The sequence below is a fragment of the Pecten maximus genome, chromosome 2 (assembly GCF_902652985.1).
Source record: "Pecten maximus chromosome 2, xPecMax1.1, whole genome shotgun sequence".
In the NCBI taxonomy this organism is placed as follows: domain Eukaryota; kingdom Metazoa; phylum Mollusca; class Bivalvia; order Pectinida; family Pectinidae; genus Pecten; species Pecten maximus.
Window position 1 is genome coordinate 49,204,240 of NC_047016.1, and position 26,586 is coordinate 49,230,825.

The 26,586-nt window shown below is 35.1% G+C and overlaps 3 protein-coding genes and 1 long non-coding RNA gene across 4 annotated transcripts; 2 read left to right on the top strand and 2 right to left on the bottom strand.

Annotated features, from left to right (window-relative positions):
* Positions 1 to 9,899: 9,899 nt before the first annotated feature.
* On the bottom strand, positions 9,900 to 15,034 carry LOC117322349 (NXPE family member 3-like). The gene is made up of 3 exons (XM_033877211.1): positions 14,366 to 15,034; positions 13,184 to 13,233; positions 9,900 to 12,409 (listed from the first exon to the last, which is right to left on the bottom strand). Exons 1-3 carry the CDS (start codon positions 14,944 to 14,946, stop codon positions 11,613 to 11,615), a joined length of 1,428 nt encoding a protein of 475 aa, XP_033733102.1. The 5' UTR covers positions 14,947 to 15,034; the 3' UTR covers positions 9,900 to 11,612.
* Positions 15,035 to 20,742: 5,708 nt separating this feature from the next.
* Positions 20,743 to 21,799, top strand: LOC117341517. Its single transcript, XM_033903389.1, has 2 exons — positions 20,743 to 21,094; positions 21,437 to 21,799. Exons 1-2 carry the CDS (start codon positions 20,901 to 20,903, stop codon positions 21,600 to 21,602), a joined length of 360 nt encoding a protein of 119 aa, XP_033759280.1. The 5' UTR covers positions 20,743 to 20,900; the 3' UTR covers positions 21,603 to 21,799.
* Positions 21,800 to 22,168: 369 nt separating this feature from the next.
* LOC117341527 lies at positions 22,169 to 23,632 on the bottom strand. The gene is made up of 4 exons (XM_033903401.1): positions 23,467 to 23,632; positions 23,014 to 23,271; positions 22,537 to 22,708; positions 22,169 to 22,289 (listed from the first exon to the last, which is right to left on the bottom strand). The coding sequence occupies exons 1-4, from the start codon at positions 23,594 to 23,596 to the stop codon at positions 22,178 to 22,180; spliced, it is 672 nt and encodes a 223-aa protein (XP_033759292.1). The 5' UTR covers positions 23,597 to 23,632; the 3' UTR covers positions 22,169 to 22,177.
* Positions 23,633 to 24,446: 814 nt separating this feature from the next.
* LOC117322350 lies at positions 24,447 to 25,663 on the top strand. The gene is made up of 2 exons (XR_004531519.1): positions 24,447 to 24,642; positions 25,189 to 25,663. It is a non-coding gene; the product is annotated as an uncharacterized LOC117322350 (long non-coding RNA).
* Positions 25,664 to 26,586: the final 923 nt, after the last annotated feature.

Here is a 26,586-nt window from a genome sequence, read left to right on the forward strand (position 1 = left end):
ACATTTTTGTTCATATCCTGCCATTGTTTAATCATTTTTGTTGTTGGAATAACGATTTTGTTATTGCGTTAGTATTTTCTGTTATATACACCTGTTTGTAATGTCATTGATCTCGGCCTGGTCTTAAGATAGCATATTCATGTGTTATAGGATTACTTTAATCACACAGTTTTGGTTACAGTTTCTATACTACTGAGTTATTTCTAAAGTTATTTTTTAGTTTAATTGTTTAACCAGTGATGTATAACCCTCTCACATTTCAATGTGATTACAAGGATAATTAAAGTTTGATGATTAAAAATACTGTCTGTATTCGAAACCAATGCGGGAGATTCGCCTTGAGTACGAGGTAATGTCAACGACAGCAAGTTCATTTCAAGAATCACTCCAAACAATCAAAATAAGAATTTTGCTTTAGATTTGACGCTGATGATGTAAAATGGACACGATGTTTTATTTTCAATTTTGATGTTTCAGGCGGAATAGGTATATCAGAAAAAAAGTAGGGAGGGTGAAGGTATTAGATGGTAAGTACATAATTTGTTTGTACAATATATGTTACGGTTAAAATTATCGATCATGGAATATTTATCTTGACCTTCGTGTTTCAAATAGAGGATTCATTTTGCGATTCAAATATAAAATCATTTTTCACAATAGCGTTAATTTGTATTTTATGAAAATGATAAGATTTTCTAAACGAGGTTACTCAAACACTATGTAATAAGTAATTATTGTAGTTCCAGTCATATGGTTTGTTTGATGTTGAAGATACCATATTTCATTTTGTTCTAAAAAGTAGAGACTTTCCTTTCGACATTCGTCTACTTGGAAGTAACTTATTTCATTGAACATTTACATAGAGAACTTTTCTTATTGGAAGTAATTTTCCTATTATTTAAATATGTCCATAGTGTACCTAGAGAGGGGCCATGGCAAAACACGTAATCTACCAATTAAGTCGTAAATAAGCTAACGATATTGACAAGAAACACCATATCAACTGTCTACACTTACTGATATTTAAGGTATAATTTTCATTATATATTTTCTTAAATTTGAGAATGTTGGATTGCGATTAGAAATTCCCACTTGCATGGGGCAAACACTTTTATTATTCAGCTTATGATGGTTTGTAAAGATTCCATTAGCATTTTTCTTCTAAGATTGTTTAAAAAAAAATTCTTTTTTATGCTTCACGGGCTTTTATCGTTTTTCTTAAATAGTATTGAGTGTATTTGGGTACTACTTTGATAATATATGTCAAAACAGATATTGATACATGGTAGACACTATTGAAATGTGGTAACTCTTAAAATTTGTTTTAAATATTAAATCTATCCAGATGAAACTATTTATACAGCTCCCAAATGCTGGCGTTATTAACTTGTTTAAAAGTTTTACTTTTATTTAATTCAGGTTCTGGTACTACAGGAGGGTCGGATATCCCCTGCCATGACGTCAACAGTAATCTAACTTGGCACACATCTAACCCGACTGGCTACTTCTACAAGGGTGAATGGCGGTCGTTAATATGCAAACCTTCAATTTCATGGAAGTATGAATCATACGCCAAGTGTTTAAAAAATCGGCCGGTACTCATTACAGATGACTCTACCACAAGGAATTGGTATGTTCCTTTAACCAAGCTGTTAAATCTAACGATATTCGATGGACGTCATGAAATAAAGGACGCTGCATGGCAGAAATAAATTTGCTGAAGCAGGAAACAATGAAAAATTGTTATCGTTATATTGGACACCACACGAAATTCCATTCTACGCCTCTTAAAGAACCGAACAAAATAGAAACAACTTCCGGTCTATAGCTTCAAGAATAGACGATTTACCTGGACAAAAAAGTATCATTCTCATATTACATTGGTATGCTCATTTGGCGAGGACAACTCCACAGCAGTATAGAGAGCATGTGACGAGTGCCAAACATGCTGTAGTGCGTCTTTTAAAACGTTCTCCTGATTCTAAAATTCTGGTAAAGGGTCCCCACTCTTATACATACAACTACTTTGTAGAACCATTCGACTACACAAGTGGAATTTACAGTCAGATTATTTACGAGGAGTTCAAGGAGTTTCACGATAAAGTATATTTCATCGATCAATGGGATGCAACCATAGCGAACGAGAATTTTAACATACACCCGGAAGCCTAATTAGACCCAATTATGGTTAATTTCGCGTTTTCATTTATTTGCAAATAATGATTCAGTGAAGAAATGGATATATTTTGTCAAGTCTATTCTGGCATTAACAACGATACGTGTTTTAATATGATTTAATTGTTTCTGGTACGAGCTCCTTATAGATATTTTCTGGCTTGTTTATCTGCCTTGGTGTGTGGTCCTAATACTACTGTCACTTGTCACATATACTATTATGAAGAACACATTTTCCCCTCAACCATACTCGTTGTGAGGATGACATCTTGCTGTCGATGTCGTTGCTCTTTGACACTTGCTGTTGATGGAGAAATATATTTTCATGCAAACTGGACAGTAGACTGTGCAATAAATCAGTGAAAGTACGAATGAGCTTCTAGGGGGCAAAAACTATGTAATTTATGTATTAACTTTTATAGTTTTATGTATTTATTACGTGGAGGCTGATCTTCTTTAACTTGAAAGAAAAATAATCATCTTTAGTTTAAAAGAAAACTAGTTACAACATTTCAGCTATTCAAAAATCTAAACAAAAAAACAAACAAAAACACTATTGGACGGTTATTGTGAATGAGTGCACTCTAATCATTTGAGTGGATTGCAAATTGGCCAAGTTCACTAATTGAAAAACAAAATTGATACCATATATCGCCTCTTGAAATGTACTAATATCACCTCTTCAACTTCACTTAATTATTTAAAATAACATGAGCATCATCGGTTAGAGCGCCGGCAACGTAACCCAAGGTAAAGAACCGCAGTGCATGTTTTCTTCGTCCTCTACCGGTGTCGGTTTGCGTTTGACTGGAAGCTAAGATATAGGTTGATCTGTGCCCTGGAAATTGTGTCAAGACGCTTTACCGTAATTGCTTTGGATTGCATGAGACAGGTATCCTGTATGGTGTTTAGTGAGGTAGTCATTAACTACTACAAGGAGACCCCAGCCTCTAAATGACACTGACGACTGTTCACTAGCCGATAAAGTCAGAAAAGTTACTACACTTTTTTGTGCAATGTGTGTGCTGAAAAGCAGTCTATACCTGCCAATAGTTATGTGGTTAGGGCCACTAATGCATGAGTGCACGTGCTACAGGTAGTCACTCCAGTATGTATTCACTGTGTCACAAAGTATAGTCACCTTTACTACTTTTTAGATGCAATAACGACCCTGTCCTAGATAGTAACAGATGATACTCAGGTTTTTTTTCGGAAATCTAGTGGCTTCAAAGAAGGAATTTTTTTTGTACATTTCCAGAGTTGCCTAATAGTTAATATAAAAACTTTATTAAGGATAATTATATTGTTTTTAGTTTAAATGATCCTTTTTATTGATATCTTTCTAAAGCCGAATCTATTAAGAATAAGTGAAATACCACTGTTGGATAAATTTGCATTGGTTCATACACTCATGTGATCAGAACGCACTAATTCAAGATGGTCGTCCATTAGTCTGTAACTCAGTTTAAAAAATAACTCTTGATATAGTTTACTTGCAATGCCAACACAAAAACGCTAGAGTCAAAAGAAAACTTAGTGCATGGATTTACCTTTGTTTAACTGGTGTCAATTGATGTTCGATCACGCCTGCGTCCTGCAGGGAATTTCTCCATGAGTTGCGCATCGCACGGGTTAGGGTATAGCAAACACGTAAACCACATGTGAAATCCAGGTAGCTATACTTTATTATCATTAAGTATTTGGGTATTTGTTCGTATGCTTACACCGAAATATAGTGTTTTCCCAACCTGTCACGCCACGTCGGCGGTTTAATGCGGGACATAAATGAATCAGAAAAAACAACCTTCAAGGTTTTAAATTCAGATAACAATTCATATTCTAGACCATCCCATCTCTGTATTGTTTAACTTACTTTTTGACAGTCTCAAATAAAAAGGTGATAGTGATCGATGTGTTTGTATTTTGCTTTCAGATCATTTATTTAAATGTCGACTAATACAAATGTTAAAAAAAAAAAAATTAAAAAAAAAATAAAAATAAAAAATTCAAACATCTGAAAATCATATAACAAAGCCCGTCTTATATTACCCAGCTTGTTAATATAAGAAAATGTCTTATCTAATGAATTACAGGAGTAAAAGAGCCTATCTAACTCGTTATAGGGTTGAGATTAAACGATTCTATGTTTTATACTCCTTTGAATAGAACTTATATTTTCATTTACCACCTGGTCAAAAGCTATCGAATATTCTCCTGAGATGTTAGACATTATAACAGAATGCTTCACTATCCAAGCGTTGTTGATTAAAGTATGAGCAGTTGTAAGCTTTACATTTGTAATTATCAACAACAGTGATGAAAGTTCTTAGAAGTTAAGTTTGTTTTTGTATTGATATTCTCACTGAGATACAGAAATTAACATAATGTAATTTTCAAAGTCAAATTTAGTAAATGAAATCACTTAAAAAAATGACGGGAATTTAACAGAGCTTTGTTGATGTGTCAGTGTGGAATATAACAGGTATGACGATTGGGACATATAAGTCTTCATACTATCTTTGTATTTTAATATTTTGTTTTCTTTAAAACAAGGGGCCGCGGTGGCCGAGTGGTTAAGGTGTCCCGACACTTTATCACTAGCCCTCCACCTCTGGGTTGCGAGTTCGAAACCTACGTGGAGCAGTTGCCAGGTACTGACTGTAGGCCAGTGGTTTTTCTCCGGGTACTCCGGCTTTCCTCCACCTCCAAAACCTGACCCATCCTTAAATGACCCTGACTGTTAATAGGACGTAAAAAAAAACAACCAAATAAACAAAACAAATCTTTAAAACAACCTATCAACTAACGACAAAATGTCTAGGGAGAATTAACGCTTAAACTTTTTCTTTATTGGAATATCTTCTCTACAACAATGAATTTACTTGTACATCTCTAACTCGCATATCATTAAACATTGACTGCATATTACCAATATGCAAATTTGTACATTTATTTTATCAATGTCTGCCTAAGGTGTTATTTGCAGGAACGCTAGGATGGAATGGAAACGTTTCTTAGGAAGTATGAGGTACACAGGATAAATGTATGATTATGAACCAATCACAATACTTACTTATACATTTCTTACTCTGTCAATCTGTACCAAGTTCCATCCGGCTGGGCATTATGAGGTAATTTGCTGTAATTGTCCAGCTAGTATTTAGAAAGTACTAGCTTCAACACCCGTCTTTTCTGTAATAATTGTGTACTGTAATGTTGGGAGAGGGCTTTGTAGGTTGAAAGTATTTTACCCATGCCACCTTGAATAAAGGTCAAGGTTACTATTCATTTGAACACACTTGGTAGCCCTTCACCACGGCATGCAGCAGACATATCATCTCCCTGTGCCTGTGGTTCTTGCAGTTGTCATCCATTTTAAACGACAAACATACAAAATGTAGTTCTTTTGATATAAAAATAATTTCAATATGTCTTTGATGTAATTCAAATGACTACGACTTATACTATATCAAAGAACTATTTGTACCAAAGAGCCATGAAGTAGAAAAAGTCAGCAAACGCTTTAGAAATGTCATACTGGTGGTGAAAAAAATAAATGTTCAATACTTGCTTGTAGAAACCATTCTGATGCAATAATGGCAGAAAGATATATAAATATTAAATGTATGTTCTTTCCGTTGTATGGATTAACAATCCGTGACTTCTTTTAAATTCGGATAAAATAATGCTTTAAATATGATGAAAAATGACATGTTTCAATCCAATCATTGGTTTCGAAACTTCATGAACGGTGGTTATTATAAACCTAAAACTATTAGACCGCTACCGCTTGTTAAACTATTGTTAACGTTGGTGTAGTGTCACACCGACGATGAAGATAGAACAAAGCCTGGTAAACAATGTAGTCCAATTGACCGTAATAAGTGTCTATACCTGTAACGCCCTGAATACTGATACTGATCACTACGCATAACATTAGGTTTGTTTTTTTGTTTGTTAGTTTTTGCTTAGCGTCCTGTCAACTGTCAACAGCCAATGTCATTTAAGGACGTGCCAGGTTTTGAAGGTGGAGAAAAACCACCGGCCTACGGTCAATACATATCATTAGGACTGTTAGGACCAGTCGTTCCTGTTAAAATATGAACTATGCTTGATGTATAAATTGATTAGTTAAAATCTCCATTCATATTCATGTACATGTATAGGTCTTTTTTTTGGGGGGGGGGGGGGGGGTCATTCAATGAAATGATTTTGATTTGTTGATTTATCTGCAAATTATCCTGGATGTCATACAATTCCATGAAATAGAACGCATGGGAATATAAAACTCAGGTGGAGAAATTTAAAAATAAGCAGAAAAGATGTTGAGGAACCAGATTAACCCACCAATTTAATCAATGCCATATTTATCTATTTTTCAAATAAGAATGTATTAAAAGACAACCAGATAAATTGGTATAATTCATTGCTGAGATAGGAAATAGTTCAACTTTAACTAGGTCAGAAAGACAGACATTAAGTAGAATTTGTTTTCTCGCGGAGGATGAAATGAAGTCGGAGATGTCCATTTCCGTTTTCAATAGTTTCATGTGTCGTTGAAAGTCATTGTTGTAGAGAAAACATTCCAAAAAAAATATATTAAAAATTAATTCTACGATGACATTCAATCGGAATTATATCAAAGAAAACAAAATATTGAATTAGAAAAATAGCATTAAAAATGGAGAAGATAAATATCTTAAAGTTTATATGACATGCTTAGTGAAAAAGAAATGATGTCTTTTTGAAGCAGACTTCATCAAACTCACGTGTACACGAGAGAAGTTGCATACACCCCTAACTCGTATATACCGTAATAATTCTTATCATGGCTATACATGTATAAGGCAAAATATTTTTCAAATATGTATATGAAGAAACTTTTTCGCGATGCAACTTTGATGAGGAAATTGTAATACATTTCCGTGCTTAAAATGTTAAATAAAGGTCGGCTTCCGGATGGAGGGATATGTATGGAGGGTTGCTGACGAATAAAAACTTTCAAATTGTAAAGTTATTATAGAAAATTATGCCGCAGATCCATAAAAAAATTCACAAAATGTATATATAAAAATATATAACTTAGCAACACCCATTGAAACGTTCTTTTTTTAAGAACGCCGATGTGGCGCAGTGGTATAAGCTGCGGGTATTTCTGGCTAGGCGATTCGGTGCCGTAGATCGTGAGTTCGAGGCCCGGTCAGGGCACGAGTCAATAAGTTGTCTTCCTTCGTCATTTGTGTTGCTAAGTTATATATCTATTTATTAGCACAATGTATTATATACACTATGTGTTGGTGATCCGAAGATATAGATTTGAATTTCCTGTCGCAGTTGTACCGAGAGAAATATATATATATATAGATATAGATATATAAATTACACACCTGTAATAATTATCTGTTTAGAAGATGACCTTGATACTGATACTGTGCTTTGGAAAAGTATACGGGTAAAATAACTAAATAGTTTACAGAAGAACAGGTAGTGGTCATCAACCTTGACAAAGATTATATATATTAAGGAGTTTTTTTCTTAATTAGAGTCATTCATTTTAAGTTCGTTCAATACTAAAGGCCCATCGACATGATTGGTCTTAAATGTGAGAGAACACATTGGCAAAGACTTGATATCACTATAAGGAAAATATACCGTCCATACATAAAACTAGTTCATGTGTTATTGTTGTAAATATGTTGTTGACGACGTCATATATCTTGGTGACAAAATAACAAGAATACGTGATTGTTTGTTCACTTCAGAATATGGTGTATTTCCGACCTGACACGACAAACAGGCATTTTAAGGAGGGACATACAAAATCTTTGGTGGTAGAAAGACCTCACGGAATATGTCTTGCGATTTTGCTTTTGGTTTTGCATGTTTTGTTGAGTTAAGTGACCAGATCGTCCAACAAAGTATTGGCATACCACACTACCGACTCCTCAACATCAACCACTTACCTCGATCTTTACTTACACTGTAACCAACAGTAAACAATTACAACTAAGCGTTATAATCAGCGTGATGTTTCTATTTCCCGTCTGTTAATTTTCTCTTTCTAGATAGCAACATCCCTGCATTCCCTACCTACGGTGTTTACACGTAGGTGTTGACTCGATATCGAAGGGCACTATCACAATAGATCTCGGCTACTGACGGAGAGATTTACAGCACAATGATTCTAAATAGGCAGGTTGATGAAGCCGTGGGACATTTTTATGTTGAGCAGAATGAGCGCAAAGGGAAAGATTCCATTTTCTGATTTGATATAAAGTCAGACGTGCTTAATGATTGATGATATACCCAATTATTCCATTGTTACAGCACTAACTCTCATTTCAGATCATTCCAAACACGTGTCAATTTCAAGGGCGCCTGGCATGCCACACCGAGGCATTTTTGTACATGTATTAAAATCAGAGATGTTGCTTGATGGATGCTTTGTGTTCTGTTTTCCGAGATGTTGTGTTTTATCATATCATAACTGTCTTTTATTATACCATTTACATGTACTTAGACTGATCCCAACTATATAGCGTATAAAACAATATGTCTGTCTTAATCTCAATACTACTGTGGTAAAACCCATTACTGTAAAATGTTATAATTTGATTTCGTGGATTTTTCATACTTATATTATCCGAATTTGATAAAATGACTTTATCTTGAATCTTGTATCATATTAATGTCAAATATGTGAAAATGTTAATATCATTTATGATATTTGATTACAAATTAAAATTCCAAGATCGCTTATTTGCTAATGTTTCAAATTAAGCCCGTTTCTCTTAGAACGGAAAGTAAATCGCATATAATGTAATATATTCATAGCGTATTCAAATGCTCGAAAAGGCAAATAATTATAATTGATACAATTTTTCAATCGAATCGTCTTTGTAGAGATATATGCAATACATATATTCACTTAGTTTTGTACTTAACTAAAACATTTTCTGAATATTAATTGGAAGTATTCTTGATATAAGGTAGTTCATATGATATTATTTTTGGTAGCATTTAACCTTAATAAAATTCCGAATCATGTGCCACCTTGTATCAATTCTACCGAGCTAAACTGTTGGGTGTATGTTTACCTCGACACTGTTGGCTACACCTGAGACGAGACGTGGATATACCTACGTATTCTGTTTGCTCTGTCGTGACGTCCTTGTCCAGATCACCTTACCTGTTCTGTTCCACACTGGCACATCAACAAAAGCTTTGTTAACCTCCAGTCAGATTTTTAAATAATCTTATCTACTAAATTCGTTTTTGAAATTCACATAATGTTACATTCTTAGCATAAATATTTATCCAAAACAAATTTACCTCGGATCGTATTCATCAAACATGATGCTAATTATAAATTTAAAGTTTACAATAGCTCATGTTTAAATCAAGAATGCTGGTATACTATCGTACCAATCAGGGGACCATTCGATAGCTTCTGACGAGAGATTTATTGAGAATATGAGTTATATGCAAAGGGGTATGGAACAAAATAGCCTTCTATCTCAATTCTATAAAGAGTTTGGTAGTTTCGCAAAAAATGCTCCATTTTACTAGCTGTCATTCATTCAATAATAAATTTCTAGATTTTAACAAGCTGTGATAGATACGGACAGGCTTTGTGTTAGAAATTTCATATGTTGGAACTACTTGTATATTTATTTTAGTCAACATTTAAATAAATGGATTAAAAGCAAGATACAACCACATCGATCACTATCACTCTTTTATTTGTAACGTATAAAAAGAAAGGCACACAATTCAGAGACGGGATGGTCTAAGGTATGAATACTTGTCTAACGTTAAAATTTTATTGATGATTCCTCGTGATTCATTTATGTCCGGTAGTAAAACCGCCGACTTGGCGTGTTCAGTCGGTAAAACCATATATTTGGATGTAAACAGACAATCAAGTTATAAACACGATACCCAAACACTTAATGGAAATGAAATATAGCTACGTGACCCACACAGTGTTTTTATGTACACAAACGCATGCGCTACTCATGCAGGAATCTCCAGCAGGAAGCGGTTTTAATTTAGAAATCGCGCACAACCCGTTAAACAACAGTACCTCCGCGTACTAAGTTTTCTTTTAACTATAGCGTTTTTGTTGCGGCGTCTCAAGTAAACTCTATAAAGCGTTTTTTTTTAAATTGAGTTACTGATTATTGGACGACCGTCTTGAATGAGTACACTCTGATCATATGACTGCATGACAAATTGCAAATTTATCCGACAGTGGTATTTTACAAATTTTTAATAGGTACTGCTTTGGAAAGATATTCATAAAAAACACCATTTAATATGAAAAGAAATTAATTCATTATTCTTATTTTTTTATCTAAAAATGTACGGATATCAACTTCTTTGAAGTCACTAAATTCATGACAATAACATGATCTTCCTCTGTTACCATCTAGGGCAGCACAATTACAAAATCAAAAAAGAAAAAAGAAAAAGAAAAGAAAAAAAAAATCAAAAAAAAAATTCCAGGTAATGTATGGCGTTTTCGTATCCAAAATAGTAGTTGATGTGATGATGCTTTGTGACACAGTAACTACATACTGAAGGAATTGTCTGTAGCACGTGCACTCATGCATGAATGGGTCTTACTACCTAATTATTGACCGGTACAGTACTGGTTTTCAACAATAACATTACACGTGTTACAGGTAGTTCACAAAAAGAATAGTGGCCTCAACTACTGCTTTGATATTTGTATTTTGCTAGCTTGATCGCCCCGGGTGTAGTCAGGATCACAAAGAGGTTGGATCTCATTGAGGTAGTTGGTGACTACCTCAATTAACAACATCTCATGCAATCAAGAGCAAACAGGGCCAAGGACACATCCACGAGAGATACGACAGGCGCGTTTCTCAACTTCCTGGGAAACACAAACCGACACTTGTAAGGGGCGTCGATAATGCAACCCGGCCCTATAACCATTGATGCTCGTGTTATTTTCACGAATTAAGTGACCTTGAAGAAGATGATTTTCGTACATTTCAACAGTTGACATACAAGAATTGAAGCTTTATTTTTGAATTAGTGACCTGGATAAATTAGCAACCACTCACATGATCAGAGTGGACTAATTCAAGATAGCCGTCAAATAGTGTATTTTTACTTTTAATGGTGCAACTATCTTTTTTTTAAGTTAAAGATGGTCATCCTCCAGGCAATACAAATATGAACACTTTTAAATCTCGCACATATTCCTAATTTAACTGACTTTTTGACAGTCTTTCGTCCATTCACCTGTCAAAAACATGAATTAAAGAGAGACGACATATCGAAAACGAGGCGTAATTATCACAGCGAGATGGTTGAGGTGAAAATGTGTTCGCCAATAAGGGACAGCAGTATTGGGACCACACAGCATCAGGCAGATTAACCAGCAAGAACAAATCTTCATTGAGTCATTATTTACAAATGAATGAAAACGCAAAATTAACCATTATTGGGTCTAATGAGGCTTCCGGGTGTATGTTAAAATTCTCGTTCGCTATAGTTGCATCCCATTGATCGATAAAATATACTCTATGTTGTAAATCTTTGAACTCTTCGTACAGAATCTGAATGTAAATTCTACTGGTATAGTCGAATGGTTCTACAAAGTAATCGTGTGTGTAAGAGTGGGGACCCTTTACCAGAATTTTAGAATCAGGAGAACGTTTTAAAAGACGCACTACAGCAAGCTTGGCACTCGTCACATGCTCTCTATACTGTTGTGGAGTTGTTCTTGCCAAATGAGCATACCAATGTAATATTAGAATGACGCTTTTTTGTCCAGGTAAATCGTCTATTCTTGAAGCTATAGAACGGAAATTGTTTTTATTTTGTTCGGTTCTTTCAGAGCCGTAGAATGGAATTTCGTGTGGTGTCCAATATAACGATAACGCTTTCTCATTGTTTTCTGCTTCAGCAAATTTCTGCCATGCAGCGTCCTTAATTTCATGACGTCCATCGGATATAGTTAGATTTAACAGCTTGGTCAAAGGAACATACCAATTCCTTGTGGTAGAGTCACCTGTAATGAGTACCGGGCGATTCTTTAAACACTTGTCGTATGATTCATACTTCCATGAGATTGAAGGTTTGCAGATTAACGACCGCCATGTATCGTTGTAGAAGTAGCCAGTCGGGTTAGAGGTGTGCCAAGTTAGATAGCTGCTGACGTCATGACAGGGTATATCAGACTCTCCTGTATTACCAGAACCTGAATTCAAATTTGAGAAATTATGTCTTAATAATAAGTTGTTGTTCAAAAAATAAAAAAGTATAATATTTAGAAAAATTAATCACGCAAGAATTTTGGGACTGTTTAAAAAAAATCTTGGTCCTTTCAATGTTAGATGCAATTTTCAGAGTTACCACATTAAAACAATGTTTACTATGAATTAATATCTGTTTCGACATTCAAAGTGTTACCACTGATATTGAAGAAAAAGGAACCCGTGAAATCTCCTAATCGAATGTCTTTTTATTTTCAAACCATCTTAGTGTTAACACTGGAAAAAGAAAAGTGTTTGTCCTGTGTAAGTGGAAGTTCCTTGCTGCATTCCATTTCTCTTAATTTCATTAGATTAAATAATTCAAAATTAGAACTTCAATTTTATTATTCTACGGTTGAAACTCTGTTTCTTTTCAATTTCTTCAGCATTTTTACTATTAAGTTAATATATTACGTTCAATGAATAGGAACATTACTTCGAAGATGAAAAAGGTGGAAAATATTGAAAGTCTACATTTTAAAGCAAATGTAATGTGTCACCATCCTTCAACAAACCATATGACTGGATTTTTTTTTTCTTACTTAGTGTATGAGTTACTTTTGAATATGCTATGATTTTCATAAAAGGTAACACTTTTTTGAAAAAATGATTTTACATGTGAATCACAAAATAAACCATCCATTTGAGACGCTCGCGATAAATATGGCCACTTATCTATTATGTGTATCATATAGTGTACAAACAAATTAAGTACTTACCAGTTAATACATTCACTACTCCTACTTTCTTTCTGATATACCTATTCCTCCTGAAACATGAAATTAAAGAAATAAATCATCTAGTTTCAATACAAGTTTATATTATGTATTATGTGTGTGGGGAAGACATTCATGATATGGTATACCATGAAGGTCTTTGTGGCGGTTTTTATGTCAACCCCACTAAGGCTAGCATAGGTTCTTGTATGCTTTTATCTACATTTTGATATTGATTGTAATTGCCATTATTGTATGGGTGCAACTACTTTGCAATCATAAAAAAATATTTCATGTTAGAAGCCACTAGGTGGCTTTCTTAGTAATAAATTTAAATGTCACCCTGGTGGGTGGCCATTTCAATTTCATATACTTGTCTGAGTTATTCTTGATATATGTGGAGGGGCATAAATTACATTATCAATATCGAATCTAAAACAGACTCTTATGTTGATTGTTTGGAGTGAACCTGAACACAAAACTTGGTGTTGTTGACATAACATCGTACTCAAGGCTATGATGATATCAAACCCCGGTTGGTTTCAAATACAGACGGTATTTTTAATGTTGAATGGTCATCAGACAATTTCAATAATTATCCTTGTTACCTTTCTTACTTAGATTGGCATTCATCACTTTATTTTCAATTCAACGCAAAAGTGCCTTAAGAAATTAATCAGTCGTGCAGAAACTGCAACCAAAACTGTGTGAGTCAAGTAACCCGTGAATACATCAATATCCTATATTAAGACCAGGCCAAGGACAATGGCATAGCACACATATGTATAAGCAGATATTCAAAATTCGAAATCGATAAAATGATGGCAAATATGACTAAACAGTAGCTTTGGGGCCCCTTTGAATGAGTACAAGACTAAGAAGACCAGCTGATCCTGGGTTGTAAACGACTTCTGCTTCATCAACGAAACCTACCATATAGATAAAATTCTGGGAAAGATAACATTCTCAAAATGAGTACCACTCGGCATTTTAACAAATATCGAACATGTTTGACTTCATACTAGGCAATGGAATAAAACAATTCCCTATGAGATCATGTCGTCGAGAATACAACTCTCCCATGTTCCTCATCAACCTGGATCTCTCGAAACTTTGTGTTGGGATGTTTACGGGCGTACAACATTTCATTAATGTCATGTTAAGATGAAGGTAAAAATTACTTACATAAGTGATTTGTTCTTCGTGTTGCAGGAGTAATTAGACGATGCTGCATACAAAACCCAATCTTTACAATCCAAATTCATATGTTTTGGTTTACCACAGAAAAAGGAAAAATTGAAGTTCTGGGTTGTAAAGTTGCAATAATCTGTAACATCCGGAATATTTGGGATGATGCTACATAAAGTTATCTCCGTCAAGTTTCCTTTCATGAAGCGTGCTCGAAGAAACTTGATCAAGCCATATTTATGCACAATATTCATGAAAATTCCAATATGTTCTTTCGTGTTTGCAATAGAAAACATCAACTCTGGATTGCCGGCCCACATTGCTTTAACAACTCCTGTATATGACCCGTTGTCATGGTCGATTACATAACCGGAAACAGATGCATGACGGGAAGGTTCTTTAAGCCATACCCTGAGCATATCACCTCCACGGGTTGTTCGCTCTCCTTCTCCGTTGTACAAATCAATGTCGACAATGACGTCATCTCCAATTCTGACCTCAGATGTGTTATTCCGTATGGTTATCACTGATGTTGAAATATTCACCAATGACAATGAATTGTTGAAATCTGTGATCATCTTATACGTATCGAGTCTTTCTAGCGCGTGCTTTGGCACGGTCTGGCGTACATCAGTTTCGTATTCTTCCTTCTGATCATTTTCTTGTGTAAGTATCTGTTTTAACCTTGAAAAATTAAAAGAAAGTTCGTGTTTTACTCCAATCTTCAATCATGATACGTTCGACTCTTAGTCAATAGATAAGACTCGTTTACGTAGTGTTGAGTGAACCAAGTTTAGTTTTGGTCATTTGATTTTAAAACAGGGCTTTATATTATATACTTACTGAGTTATACAGGAACAACGTGATTCAGACAATTTTCGAAATCATTTCGTAAATGAATTAGTAAATCCTTTTAAAATGTATATGCTGCAGATATTATTAGTAATACGTTTAGCTCTACCCAAGCTCGAGAAAAGGTTCATTTAAGATGCTACATACCGGAAAAAGAGTCATTATGTTTGATTGAAATGAACAGTAGGGTAATTTATATGATACTAAAATGTATTATACCTACATTAATTAAAAGAGGTTCAATAGTTTTTTCTATCCCTCAGAAATTTCGATGTTTTGCATGAAACTTTCGGTGTAATAAACATTTTTAGAACACTGTTTTAATTATTATTTGTTTCATTCGTGGGTGTTAATTAGATATATGTCCATATCGTGATGCCATTAAATGCATTTTTTAATCGGTATATACGTATCGGTGATGCACATTTCTTTTTTAAGACTGATCGCGATAACAAAATGGCCGACAGGCAGCCATTTTGAAATTTGTCTACTAAGTTTGTTATCGCTATTTCTTGAAAAGTACTCTAGGTATTTTTTCTAAAACTTCACATGTAGGTTATCCATGATCCCTGCATTAACATTGAAGTGTTTTATTTAAATAGTCGCTTGTTTTTTTGTACAGTGGAACATTCACAGGTGGGAGGTCGAGCTGCACGGTGGTAAGACACTTGCCTTTCACATAGGCGATCGGGGTTCGATTCCCTGAAAAGTTGTGAAAAGGTATTTGGTCACCTGACCGACCACGTGGGTTTCCCCGGTTACTCTGGTTTCCTCCCACAGTTAGACCTCTCACGCGCTTGCATCCGGGCCATGAGGAGTGATGAATGTAAGTGGATATAACTGAATTCGCATGTGTTGTAAAACAAATACAGTTTAAATTATTCTCAGGTTTCTGGCTTAGTTGAAATGTTTATTATAAGACTTCATCACAGTACAACTTTATGTAACCTGTAGCTATCCTGATCGACTCTCACCTTTTATAAAACTTGATTTTTGACTTTGTTAAATAAATCAACAAACAAATAACTAATGTAGTTCAAATATAATTGAAATCACTCTATACACGAAATCCATCAGTATACATTATTCTTAATCTAGACATTTCTTTCATTTTATGCTCAGTTGCTTTTAATACAAATAAACTGTTTCGGAAATTTAAACCGGAGAATTCGGTCAAAGACCTAGTTTTACATGGACTCCGACATAGCCGGTCCCGAGAGCTCGTGTTGAGAAAAGACAATGGGAAAACTCTCGTGACACCATTTAACGGTCAACGCACCTGAGTACTGAATTGCTTGACGGATGTGAACAAAGGTTAAAACTCAACACCTTAAGATAAACGGTTGATTAGGTGGTATACTAACTGTAGAAATAAGAGTTATAATAGAAGGGAAAGATCCAAGGACCAGATTTTACATTTGATTACCAAATAATACTAGACATGCTCTGTCGCAACAGTTAAAGTGATCGTAATTATCTATATATATACTAACTATTAGGACGATAATCAAAAACTGTACCACGGTACAATTGCGGTTTCACATGACTGTTGACCTCATATCAATTTTTCGTATGTTTGCCGCCAGCAAAAGCACATGAAAATTGCCGATCCTTGATGAACGAACCTTCAAAACACATATTTATATACATATTCAAATAATTGATCACAAAAAAAATGTATACGGACTGGGATTACGGAGTTAATTTAAATCCTTGCTTCAATTATAAGATGTAGCAGAGATGAGGAAACAACCATGTTATTGTTGTTTGATATTTCATTATTTATATCAAAACTTTGAAAACACGTGCCTTTAATTAAATATTAGAATTCATAATCCTTTCATATTAATGTGTAACGTGATGATATCAAAATAATACAAATGGTACGGATATATTAAGTAACCAGATACAAGAAAATATAGTTTACGTCGAATGTATCGCAACAGTCAAAATAATCTCGAAAAGCTTGTATTTCGACAAAAAATATAATTATTAAAACTCTGACATGTACACACAACATAGACAAACAAAGTGGAGAAGGATGAAAAGTGGTGTAGAGATATCAAAGTATCAAACATTGGTGAAGTATCTTACAATCGAAAACATTAAGAATGAGCACACGTATGGCTCAAACATAGCGTTAGAAATTTGGGAACGTGTACTGTACATATAATGTTTATATAAAAAATGTGAAACAAATCCAGAATATAAACTAAAACCGTACGATTTAAAATAAAACCTGTCATGGCAGCAAACTAATTATGCAATAACAAAATAATAATAATGAAAAGAAACTAAAGACAATTAATGCATACATATACGTAAGTATTTGAGATATATAAATGAACACATCATTACCATTAAAAAACAACATGACAACATATACATAAACCATACACTTACTGTAAGAGACATCCCACATATGGAGCAGTCTCCGATAGTGTGTGTAATGTCGACCTTCAGTATTCGGAAGACTGTCTTTTCATGGGATGCCTCGTATATAAAAGACCTGTTATATGTAACGTACATCGTAATGTCTATCCTACTTAGTTGTGTGAGACTCCCTATCCAGAAAATATAGACGTTTCTTGTTTGTTTATTTATTACACTAATCACACAATTAATTATTAATTTCAATATTTATATATTTAGTGATAAATTTGAAGTGAAAATGAAAAATGTCCAATATTCTTATGAGCTAATAAAAGTCATATCAGAACATAATTTTCAATGAAAAAAAAAATAAAAATAAAAAAAATGATGAAATCGGATTATTGAATCTAACTACGTAGATCTACAATCTGTGAGACAATAACCGACACCCAACTCGTGTCATTATGCCATGTGTATGTGTACATATTATAAATTATGTGTATCAAAGATTACAAGAATTTTTTTATTTACTCAAAACACACAAAGTGTGTAACAAGAGGTCAATATGACAGAACATGGCTTACAGGGTAATAACGTGAAAATACAAGAGTGTATATACTAACGTAGTAAAAAACAATGTTATCTCACTATCGTAATTTCTTGCGTATTGCCCGCTCCGTTAGATTGCCCGCACTGACCAAAATTTGGTATTTATGTTTTTAATTCTGCAGATAGCCCGCTCCGTCGCATTGCCCGCGGGTTATCTGCTATATATATATATATACACACAAATAAACAACAAGAGCTGCGAAAGCGATCGGGACAAAGCAGAAATGTTTTACTGTTTTTATTTTTAATATTTTCAACCAATTACAAGGACATACTATATATTTTACTTATATATACCGGGTAGCTATATAAAATGTATATCAATCGTAAAACATGTAAACGTTTACCTTGTACACGATTTGGGGAATCCCCTTAGTACCGATGCGTTATACATTACCTAGCTAAGGATTTGGTGAACAGTGTTAATAAACGTAATTCGGGCTCGGGGTCTAGTTGTGAGTTACTTTTACATGATCTGTACTGGTCAGAATCTCTAATTACGCCCATTATTAACTAGACAGCCATGTCGGCACCAAGGAAACAGCAGCAGTGATGAAGATATTCCCCTCGCAGAAATAGCAAGACTGGACAGGGATCAGTTAGGATTATTTGTGAGTGATTCGGATCCATCTGATTTCGATGGGTGGGAGTAGATTTGATCAGCAGTAAACGTGATTTGATATTCCGGTGGATGTACTGTGATGACGGACAATTACAATGTATGTTCATTTTTTGATTAAATTTTGTGAAAATCTGTATGTGTTTATATCATGCTTTTAATATATGTCGTATAGCCCGCAGTTTTCAATGGTTTTTGAAAACATTTCGTCAGATAGTCCGTTTCATCTGATAGCCCGCAGAAGGCAATTTTCAATGTTTAAAATCGTATAGCCCGCGGGCAATACGCAAGAAATTACGATATACATATAATAGCCACAAAATACAAAGTTTTTCTTCATTTTTCAGGAAATGACTCACTCTAGATAATAATGACTTGTTACATATTTCAAACATACCTTCCATTTTAATTAAACTTGGATTTATATAGTAATAATTTGGAATGTATTTGTGTCTAAACTATGTCACTAAAATAGTATTGCATTGGAATAGATAGTGGTATTCATTACCAATACCGTTATTACATCACGATTATTACGTGGTATACCAATCCATCTACCAGTTTCAACAGGTAACTTTAAATTTGACATTCTAAATTTGCTGATACTAATGCGCTTTTGGGAATTAAGCTTAATTAGCTAAGACTAAATGCTCAACTGCTTTTTAAAGATAGAGTAAAATTGTCCACGAGACGATGATTGGATAGTAGAAAACCAGTTTTGAATGAATAAACGTCTTTTAAGCAAAGTCTGCTGTTTGATTTTCTTGCATTTTTAGTATTAAGCGATATAATGTAGAAGAAAGTTTGTCGCCTCCTGTGATTAATTTATCCCAAAACATGACCTGTTAGTATCCAAACACACTACAGTTACACAGACCGTATCATATGATCAGTCATTGGATGACCATAGGATTTAAATGGACAAACGGACAAATCAATAATGATATGGCGCTTATTTTACCGGCCGAGTCGCACTCTGTCATCGGTCAATACTCAGTGCTTAAAGTGGGTTTATGAATAAGGATTTCTGTAGCTTTAAGCGAAAACCAACTTTTTGTGGTTGCCTTGGTCCGCCTAACAAGTGTTAGTGTATCGCAGAATAATAAAAAAGTCAACAATGTATCATGATCTCAATACAAAAGTGTCGAAAACCGCATGAAAATTGACCCACTGTGGACGACGGTATAGCCTGTCAATCATCGCTGTTTGCACCTGTCGGTAAAAGCCAATCAGGACGTGGCTAATATGTGTGTAGTCGTACACACGGAATCGTGACGTCACAAGGTGAACACTCAAGATGGAAGCTTACAGCGATTACACTAGCGACGGGTCAGAAGCAAGATGCGATTCATTTTCCGATACAGATTGTGATTTGAATATGGGATATTCCTCTTCGGATGTCGAACCAGACCATTCAGAAGGGGTACGACCGTATTAGTTTGAACCAGAAGTTGGAAGCGACGAAGATCTCGAGAATGATCCGCAACCGGCAACCGAAGACCGCTATATATGTGTATAAATGATGAAGGTGCCACGGGTTTAATTTTAATTTTGTTGCTAATTGTATTTCTTTTCATAAGGGATGTATGTGTACATAGTAATTTACATGGGGATTTTCTATGTTTTTTCTTTATCGACACCCAAAACATCAATTAATACAATCATGAATGAACTCAGGGGGGGTAATTGAAAAAAGTTGAAAATACAAAGAAATTATAGTAAAATTAAATTTTGTGTAAAGACTTCTGACCAAAAGTGTAGTGATCATTTCATCTAATGGATATGATATATAGACAATGTTTGTCAGTCTATCTCCAACTTCAGCTCTGATAATATTATGTGACAAAACTAATGCCAAGGGAAAATAAAACAAAAACAAAGAATATCGATTTGTTGTCATATTTATGTTTCTATTGTTGTGACAGTTAACCTGCACTATAAAGCACCAATTTAGTTACAAATATTAAAAACCTCATTGGCCTGTATACATTACACATTACAATTTTCATATACAATATATTTTGACACTTATTGAAGATAAATTTCATTTATGGGTGCCAATGTGAAAACTGTCACGAGATGCCAACAGCTACAGAATGCATCTGCTGTGCTGAAATATTGCAGATTCAACACATCAGAGGCGAAATCCCAGATTTGAAATGTATCACACAACATCCTGGATTTGCTCCAGTCTGCCTGAATGTCTTTGTGCTACGAACAGCATACCATGCATTTAGACAACACCACAATGGCAACATACCAGAAAGTCCAGCGTAAGTAGCTATCACTTCATGATCATCTGTTATAAACTGTATCATGCTCGCAAATATTAAGTTAATAAAACTATAGCACTTGTATTTCCTTGGCCATGTTCATTAGTTGGTTGATTCCAAAACATAAGACATGACACCCCAAACTATCTTGAAAAACACTGGAGCCCACCACTAGCACCCAATGAAAATTATATCATTGATCTACTGCAGTGAAATTTTACACTACTTTAGTATGAAATATTGAACTAATTTAGTAATTTTAACAAACAAACTAATACTGATGCTATCAGTCTAAAGTACAATTTTGTACACCTATATAATAAGTGTCTATTTTTTTCCTAGGCGATATAGGTACACCGCATACAGACAGCTTGTTCGATGGTGTTGGGGTTTTCTTGGGAGGAATGTTCGAGTCCCACTTCCTGCCTGTGCAGTGCACGTCATAAGACATACTTTTCCATGTTCTGAAGGAGAAATAGTGACTGGCTTCAACTATGGTGATGAGTGACTTCATTCACAACAGAAACGGGACTGTAGTGAAGCAATAGCTTCCTGTTTTGATGGACGGCAAAATGTACTGCATAATGCAGGAGGCGGATCCATAAGGCTGTCCTGTGAGTTCTTCATGGTAGTGGTTTTTACCCTTTCCAGTGTGCTTTGTAATAGCTCATGAACGTAACCTGTGAATAAAGATGGGTAAAGAATTAAGATTGTTTCATCATTTGTTTAGTGCCCAATGATAAAAAAAACTCCATTGTCACATAAAGAAAATTGTATATTGATGCATTTGGTTGCAGATTATGGTAAAAGAGAAAAACAGAGATACAAAAATAAATTTGCAATCGGTGTAACATAACCAAACTAATTAATAGATTGTAATGTCAGAAAGAGCCACATTTCCCACCTGTTACATATTGTTTGAATTCTGAACAACATTGCTTCAAGTAAAAGCTAAATGTTTCATCAGTTTTTGTTAAAAGATGCCAGATTTGACTGTGACCTTTGAATAAAATGACCTTGACATTTGACCTCCATTAGTATTTGTGTGTCCATATACTTACTGTAGTTGGCTCTGTCTTCACTTCACGGACAGTGTATCCTCCTTTCTTGTGTATTAATGCGTGTAGCACCATCTTTGGTGACAGCAGAGTCCCTCCCTCCATTTTCATTAAAATGAAGTGCAGCAAGTAGAAGTCTGCAAGATTAAATATGAATGCAAATTTGATGATTACACTAGAGGAGGTTTCATTTTTATGTCACAAAGAATGAAGATTGTGTTTTCTTTCTTTATTGCAGATGCAATTTGACTTTGATTTTCTATAACACAATTTTTTTTTTCTGATATGATTTATTAGTGGTATTTATGTAGAATGTCACATGAAAGATCATGTTCCTGTAGTGATTTACGGATGAAAGTATTGTACAACAAATGTCAACCTTACCTGCACACCATTCCGTAATAGGAGAATCCGTGCATTTTTGGTGCGAAATGGTTGATTACAGAATGGTAACCTTCTAACTCTGATGTTTGCTGGTTGGTGGAAAGCATGGGGATGTCAATTTTCATCTGACGGTTCCCCAGGATTGGCAGCAACTTCTCCAAACTTTTAGTTCCTGTAAAAATAGATCATTTGCATTTTTGGATTTTTAAACAAAATTCTAATAACAACAATAATCAATGCAAACAAGAAAGGAAGGTATCCAATTTTCATCATAATTGACTTGAAAGTGCAATTGTGTAATCTGTATATATTTATCCATGCACACAGGTAATTTTCTTGTCATATAAAGGTAAGACCATTAAAATAGATCAATCCTGAATTATAAATGCTTTCAACAGGCTGTTCCATTTGATAAAAAAAATGTCCATTAGATAATAACAATGCAAAATGCACTAATTTCTTAAACATCATTCATACCTGGCTTCAGCCACCTCTTCCTTCTTTCCTGTCCTGCGAGATCTGGATGCAGACATTTTGGAAATAGCTGACCATGACCCTCGTGGATATTTTGGATGTGGTTCTCTAATGAACGCCACTTCTGCATCATCAGATCTGCATCTGCATCAGGTGTAGATGCAGCAACCCAGTACAGATGATTGGTGATGCTCTTGATCCAACTGCTGAGCTCCCCACAGTCCTTCTCCTTTGAAAGAGCCAATACTTTCTTCTTTAGTCCTGAAAACAATTATATAGAAAAAATTAGAAACTGTTGTCTATCGTGTTATATTATATGGCTATGATATAATTATAATATTGTAAAACAACTTTGAAAATAATGTCTTCATTCAACCAGCCCTGTCTTACTGCAATTTATTTCGATGTAAAATATATTTAGACAATACACATTTCAACACATTATGTCACAATTACCTTTAGCAACATGCCACACATCAACACAGTGCTTGGTGTCAGTCATATTTTCCCTCACCCATTTACGTATTTGGATGTGGCGGTCAGTGACAATGGTGTCGATTTCTATGAAATTTTTTAGGAAAGCCATGCTGCGCGATAGTCCCTCCTTCTCAATGTGGCAGCTGCTTTGCACTTCATTACTCTACAAAACATATGTGAAATGAATTACATCCAATTTATTTGCTATATCTGGCTATTATCTGCAGACTAATTTGATTTATCTACAGACTCCTTAGAAACACTGCACTGTTTCAGAGCCTATTTAATTCAGCAAACTTTATAAACTTTTTCGGGTAATGAAGAAATAACCTTAATTTTCAAACCAATGAAATCAAGTGATACCGATGGAATACAATTATTATTGACTGTTGTGGTAATTATTTTGGTTATATTGGTAAGAGGTGTCCTTTGAGAACAACTTCTCTGAATATCATGTCATATGTTTACCTGCACAAGTTGAACATCAATGACTTGTCCTTTGTCCAAATCCATGACAGAGTAGCTGCCAAATTCTGCTTTATTTAAAATTCATTCTTTCAATATTTAAAAAAAAAATGAATTTTATCCATTCCTGAAATAATTTTCATAATTAAAAGTACTGATAAGAACTCTTTTCAGAATTCAGATACTGATGTCTTACCCTTTTCCTTTGTGTGAGGCGTGACCTGAATGCGTACAGCTCTTGCATTTGGTTTCATCAGTGACAACTGCGTTCCACAGGTTTTTGTGGTCGCCTTCATTATTACTGTTGGGGTCTGAAAGAAATAAAAACAAAAATATAATAATTTCTCAAGAGTTTTGATTGCACGGTAGATTTTTATATGTGGCATGGATATATAGTATTTAAATGGACATCTTATTGATCAACGACTAAGGTCATAAGATAATTACAATGGGCCCCTGTATACAAAGTGTATGTGTTTTGAGATACTGTGTGTTACATATCAATATAATTATTACTTGTATATACGTTTGTATATTTGAATTTCGCGCGCTAAACTGTAACTTAACTTTTACCTGCGAGAACAAGATGTGCGCGCATGCTTGTAGGAGAACAGAGACAGCCATATACGTGTCAACACGTTTGATATCGGTAATACGGAAACTTGTTTAACACGCAAACTACAGCTTGCGGTGAGTACCAAAACCCATGAAATATGTTATGATGTTTATTTGTATATAATACCTGTTGTTATTAGGCTTATATAAAGCTGTGTGGATAGACAGTGATATTGTTACCTGTGTCGGTATGTAGACTATGTGCCGCGGTATGTGTGTACACGTACAGGTGCACGGTAGTGTTGTTTACTATTCCAACTTTGTATCGCTAGGTAGGGTGTTTATTATCTTATATGTACGTGGTAGTGGTAGGAATATAAATATATTATGCATAATAAGTATAGTTATGAACAGGTTGTTTATACAGCGCACGCTCGTGTATTACCTGTTGTTACAATGGTATCTATTATTAGCCATTCCGCGACGGACCATTAAGGTGTCTCGTACCATACATTTACCTGTAAATATATGGGGTCCGATTCGGGATATTTTGTCAGTGTATTATTGTATATAGATAAATATTCAAGCTACTATATTGATTGTGATTTGTATACTTGTACGATGTAATAAGACACTATATAGTGGGCTGTATATTATTTAAGGGTATATCTCTTAATGTAGTGTATATCCGGTCATGTGACGATAGCTGTCACACTGTCACACTGACGAGTGTGGTATTCCTTGGCCAGTGAGGTGCCTCTCCAGGATGGTCAGCGACCCTGTGCATTTGGCATGATCATGGAGGCAGGTCAGGTTGCTTTAAGGTTCCGGGGATATGGTGGCTCCTCAACCCCTACATAGGAACGTTGTACAGTACAGTTACTGTTGTGATCACATCGATGTGGATGACAGCCTACTCGATGATGAGACTGTTTATTGATATATTAGGTAGAACTCTGTCTACTTCTTCAGTAAATATATAGATGTACTCTAAAACAGTGAAGGAATACAGTCCTCCAATGGTTATATGCATGTATTTTGCCATATGTATTATTGTGTGCTATTTTAAAGTATGGAAGTGAGAGAGACTGGTATATTTTGTCATCCTGTTTTGTATATGATCATTGTTTGTATATAAAAGTGTATATAGTGTAAATCAACTTGTTTCTGTTGTACTTGTGGGAACTAGCAATTTGCTCATCCCGTTACAATTTTGGTGGCAGCGGTGGGATATCTTATTGTTTGTTTCCTTTAAGAACTTCAGTTACACTCTGATTTACTTTATTTGTGTCATACATTGTACATTGTAATCATGACTTCCCGAAAAGAGTTGATAGAGATAGGTACTGATATGGGTCTCAAAGGTACTTCACTCGCGGAGTTTGTGCGTGATGAGCAGGCGCGGGAACGCGATGAGAGACAACGAGAGCGCGAGGAAGCGCACGCAGAAGCAGCTCGGGCTCATGAACTATTGGTCCTCAAGGAGAATAGAGCGTTGGAAAAAGAACGCGAGGAGAGAGCGATACAAGAACATTTACGTAAGTGTGAATTATTGGCTATACAGGAGAAGCAGTCGGTTCGTGTAGATGCGTCGAGTCAGTCATTATCGAGTACGCGCGGGCCAAAGCTTCCTTCGTTTGATGAGGGAAAAGATAACATGGATTCATACCTACAACGGTTTGAGAGGTTCGCTACAACTCAACGATGGGACAAGGCGAGTAGCTGGGCTTCGAATCTGAGCGTGCTGCTTAAAGGACGGGCTCTTGATGTGTTTTCGCGGTTACCTGTAGAGCAATCATTAGACTACGATGTTTTGAAGACGGCGCTCCTCAAGCGATTCGAAATGACCGAAGAGGGATTTCGGAATCGGTTTAGATCAGGCAGACCTGAGAAAGGAGAAACATTTTCGCAGTTCGCGGTCAGACTAGAAAGCTGTTTTGTGCGTTGGCTTGAGTTGGCAAAGACCAGTAAGACTTTTGACGACCTCAAGGATTTGATGGTACGCGACCAGTTTCTTCAGGCCTGTGGACAGGAACTTGTGTTGTTTTTGAAGGAACGTACCCCATCTTCCTTGTCAGA

Bases quoted from the DNA above. Each gene is read 5' to 3' on its own strand.
- LOC117322349 (XM_033877211.1), bottom strand. From the start codon at position 14,946: ATGATCACAGATTTCAACAATTCATTGTCATTGGTGAATATTTCAACA. The intron at 13,234-14,365 runs GTAAGTAATTTT...TTCATGTTTCAG, and splicing joins ACGAAGAACAAATCACTTAT to GAGGAATAGGTATATCAGAA. The intron at 12,410-13,183 runs GTAAGTACTTAA...ATTTGAATTCAG, and splicing joins AGTAGTGAATGTATTAACTG to GTTCTGGTAATACAGGAGAG.
- LOC117341517 (XM_033903389.1), top strand. From the start codon at position 20,901: ATGCCAACAGCTACAGAATGCATCTGCTGTGCTGAAATATTGCAGATT. The intron at 21,095-21,436 runs GTAAGTAGCTAT...TTTTTTTCCTAG, and splicing joins AACATACCAGAAAGTCCAGC to GCGATATAGGTACACCGCAT.
- LOC117341527 (XM_033903401.1), bottom strand. From the start codon at position 23,596: ATGGCTTTCCTAAAAAATTTCATAGAAATCGACACCATTGTCACTGAC. The intron at 22,709-23,013 runs GTATGAATGATG...CTATTTTTACAG, and splicing joins GAAGAGGTGGCTGAAGCCAG to GAACTAAAAGTTTGGAGAAG. The intron at 22,290-22,536 runs GTAAGGTTGACA...TTAATCTTGCAG, and splicing joins TATTACGGAATGGTGTGCAG to ACTTCTACTTGCTGCACTTC.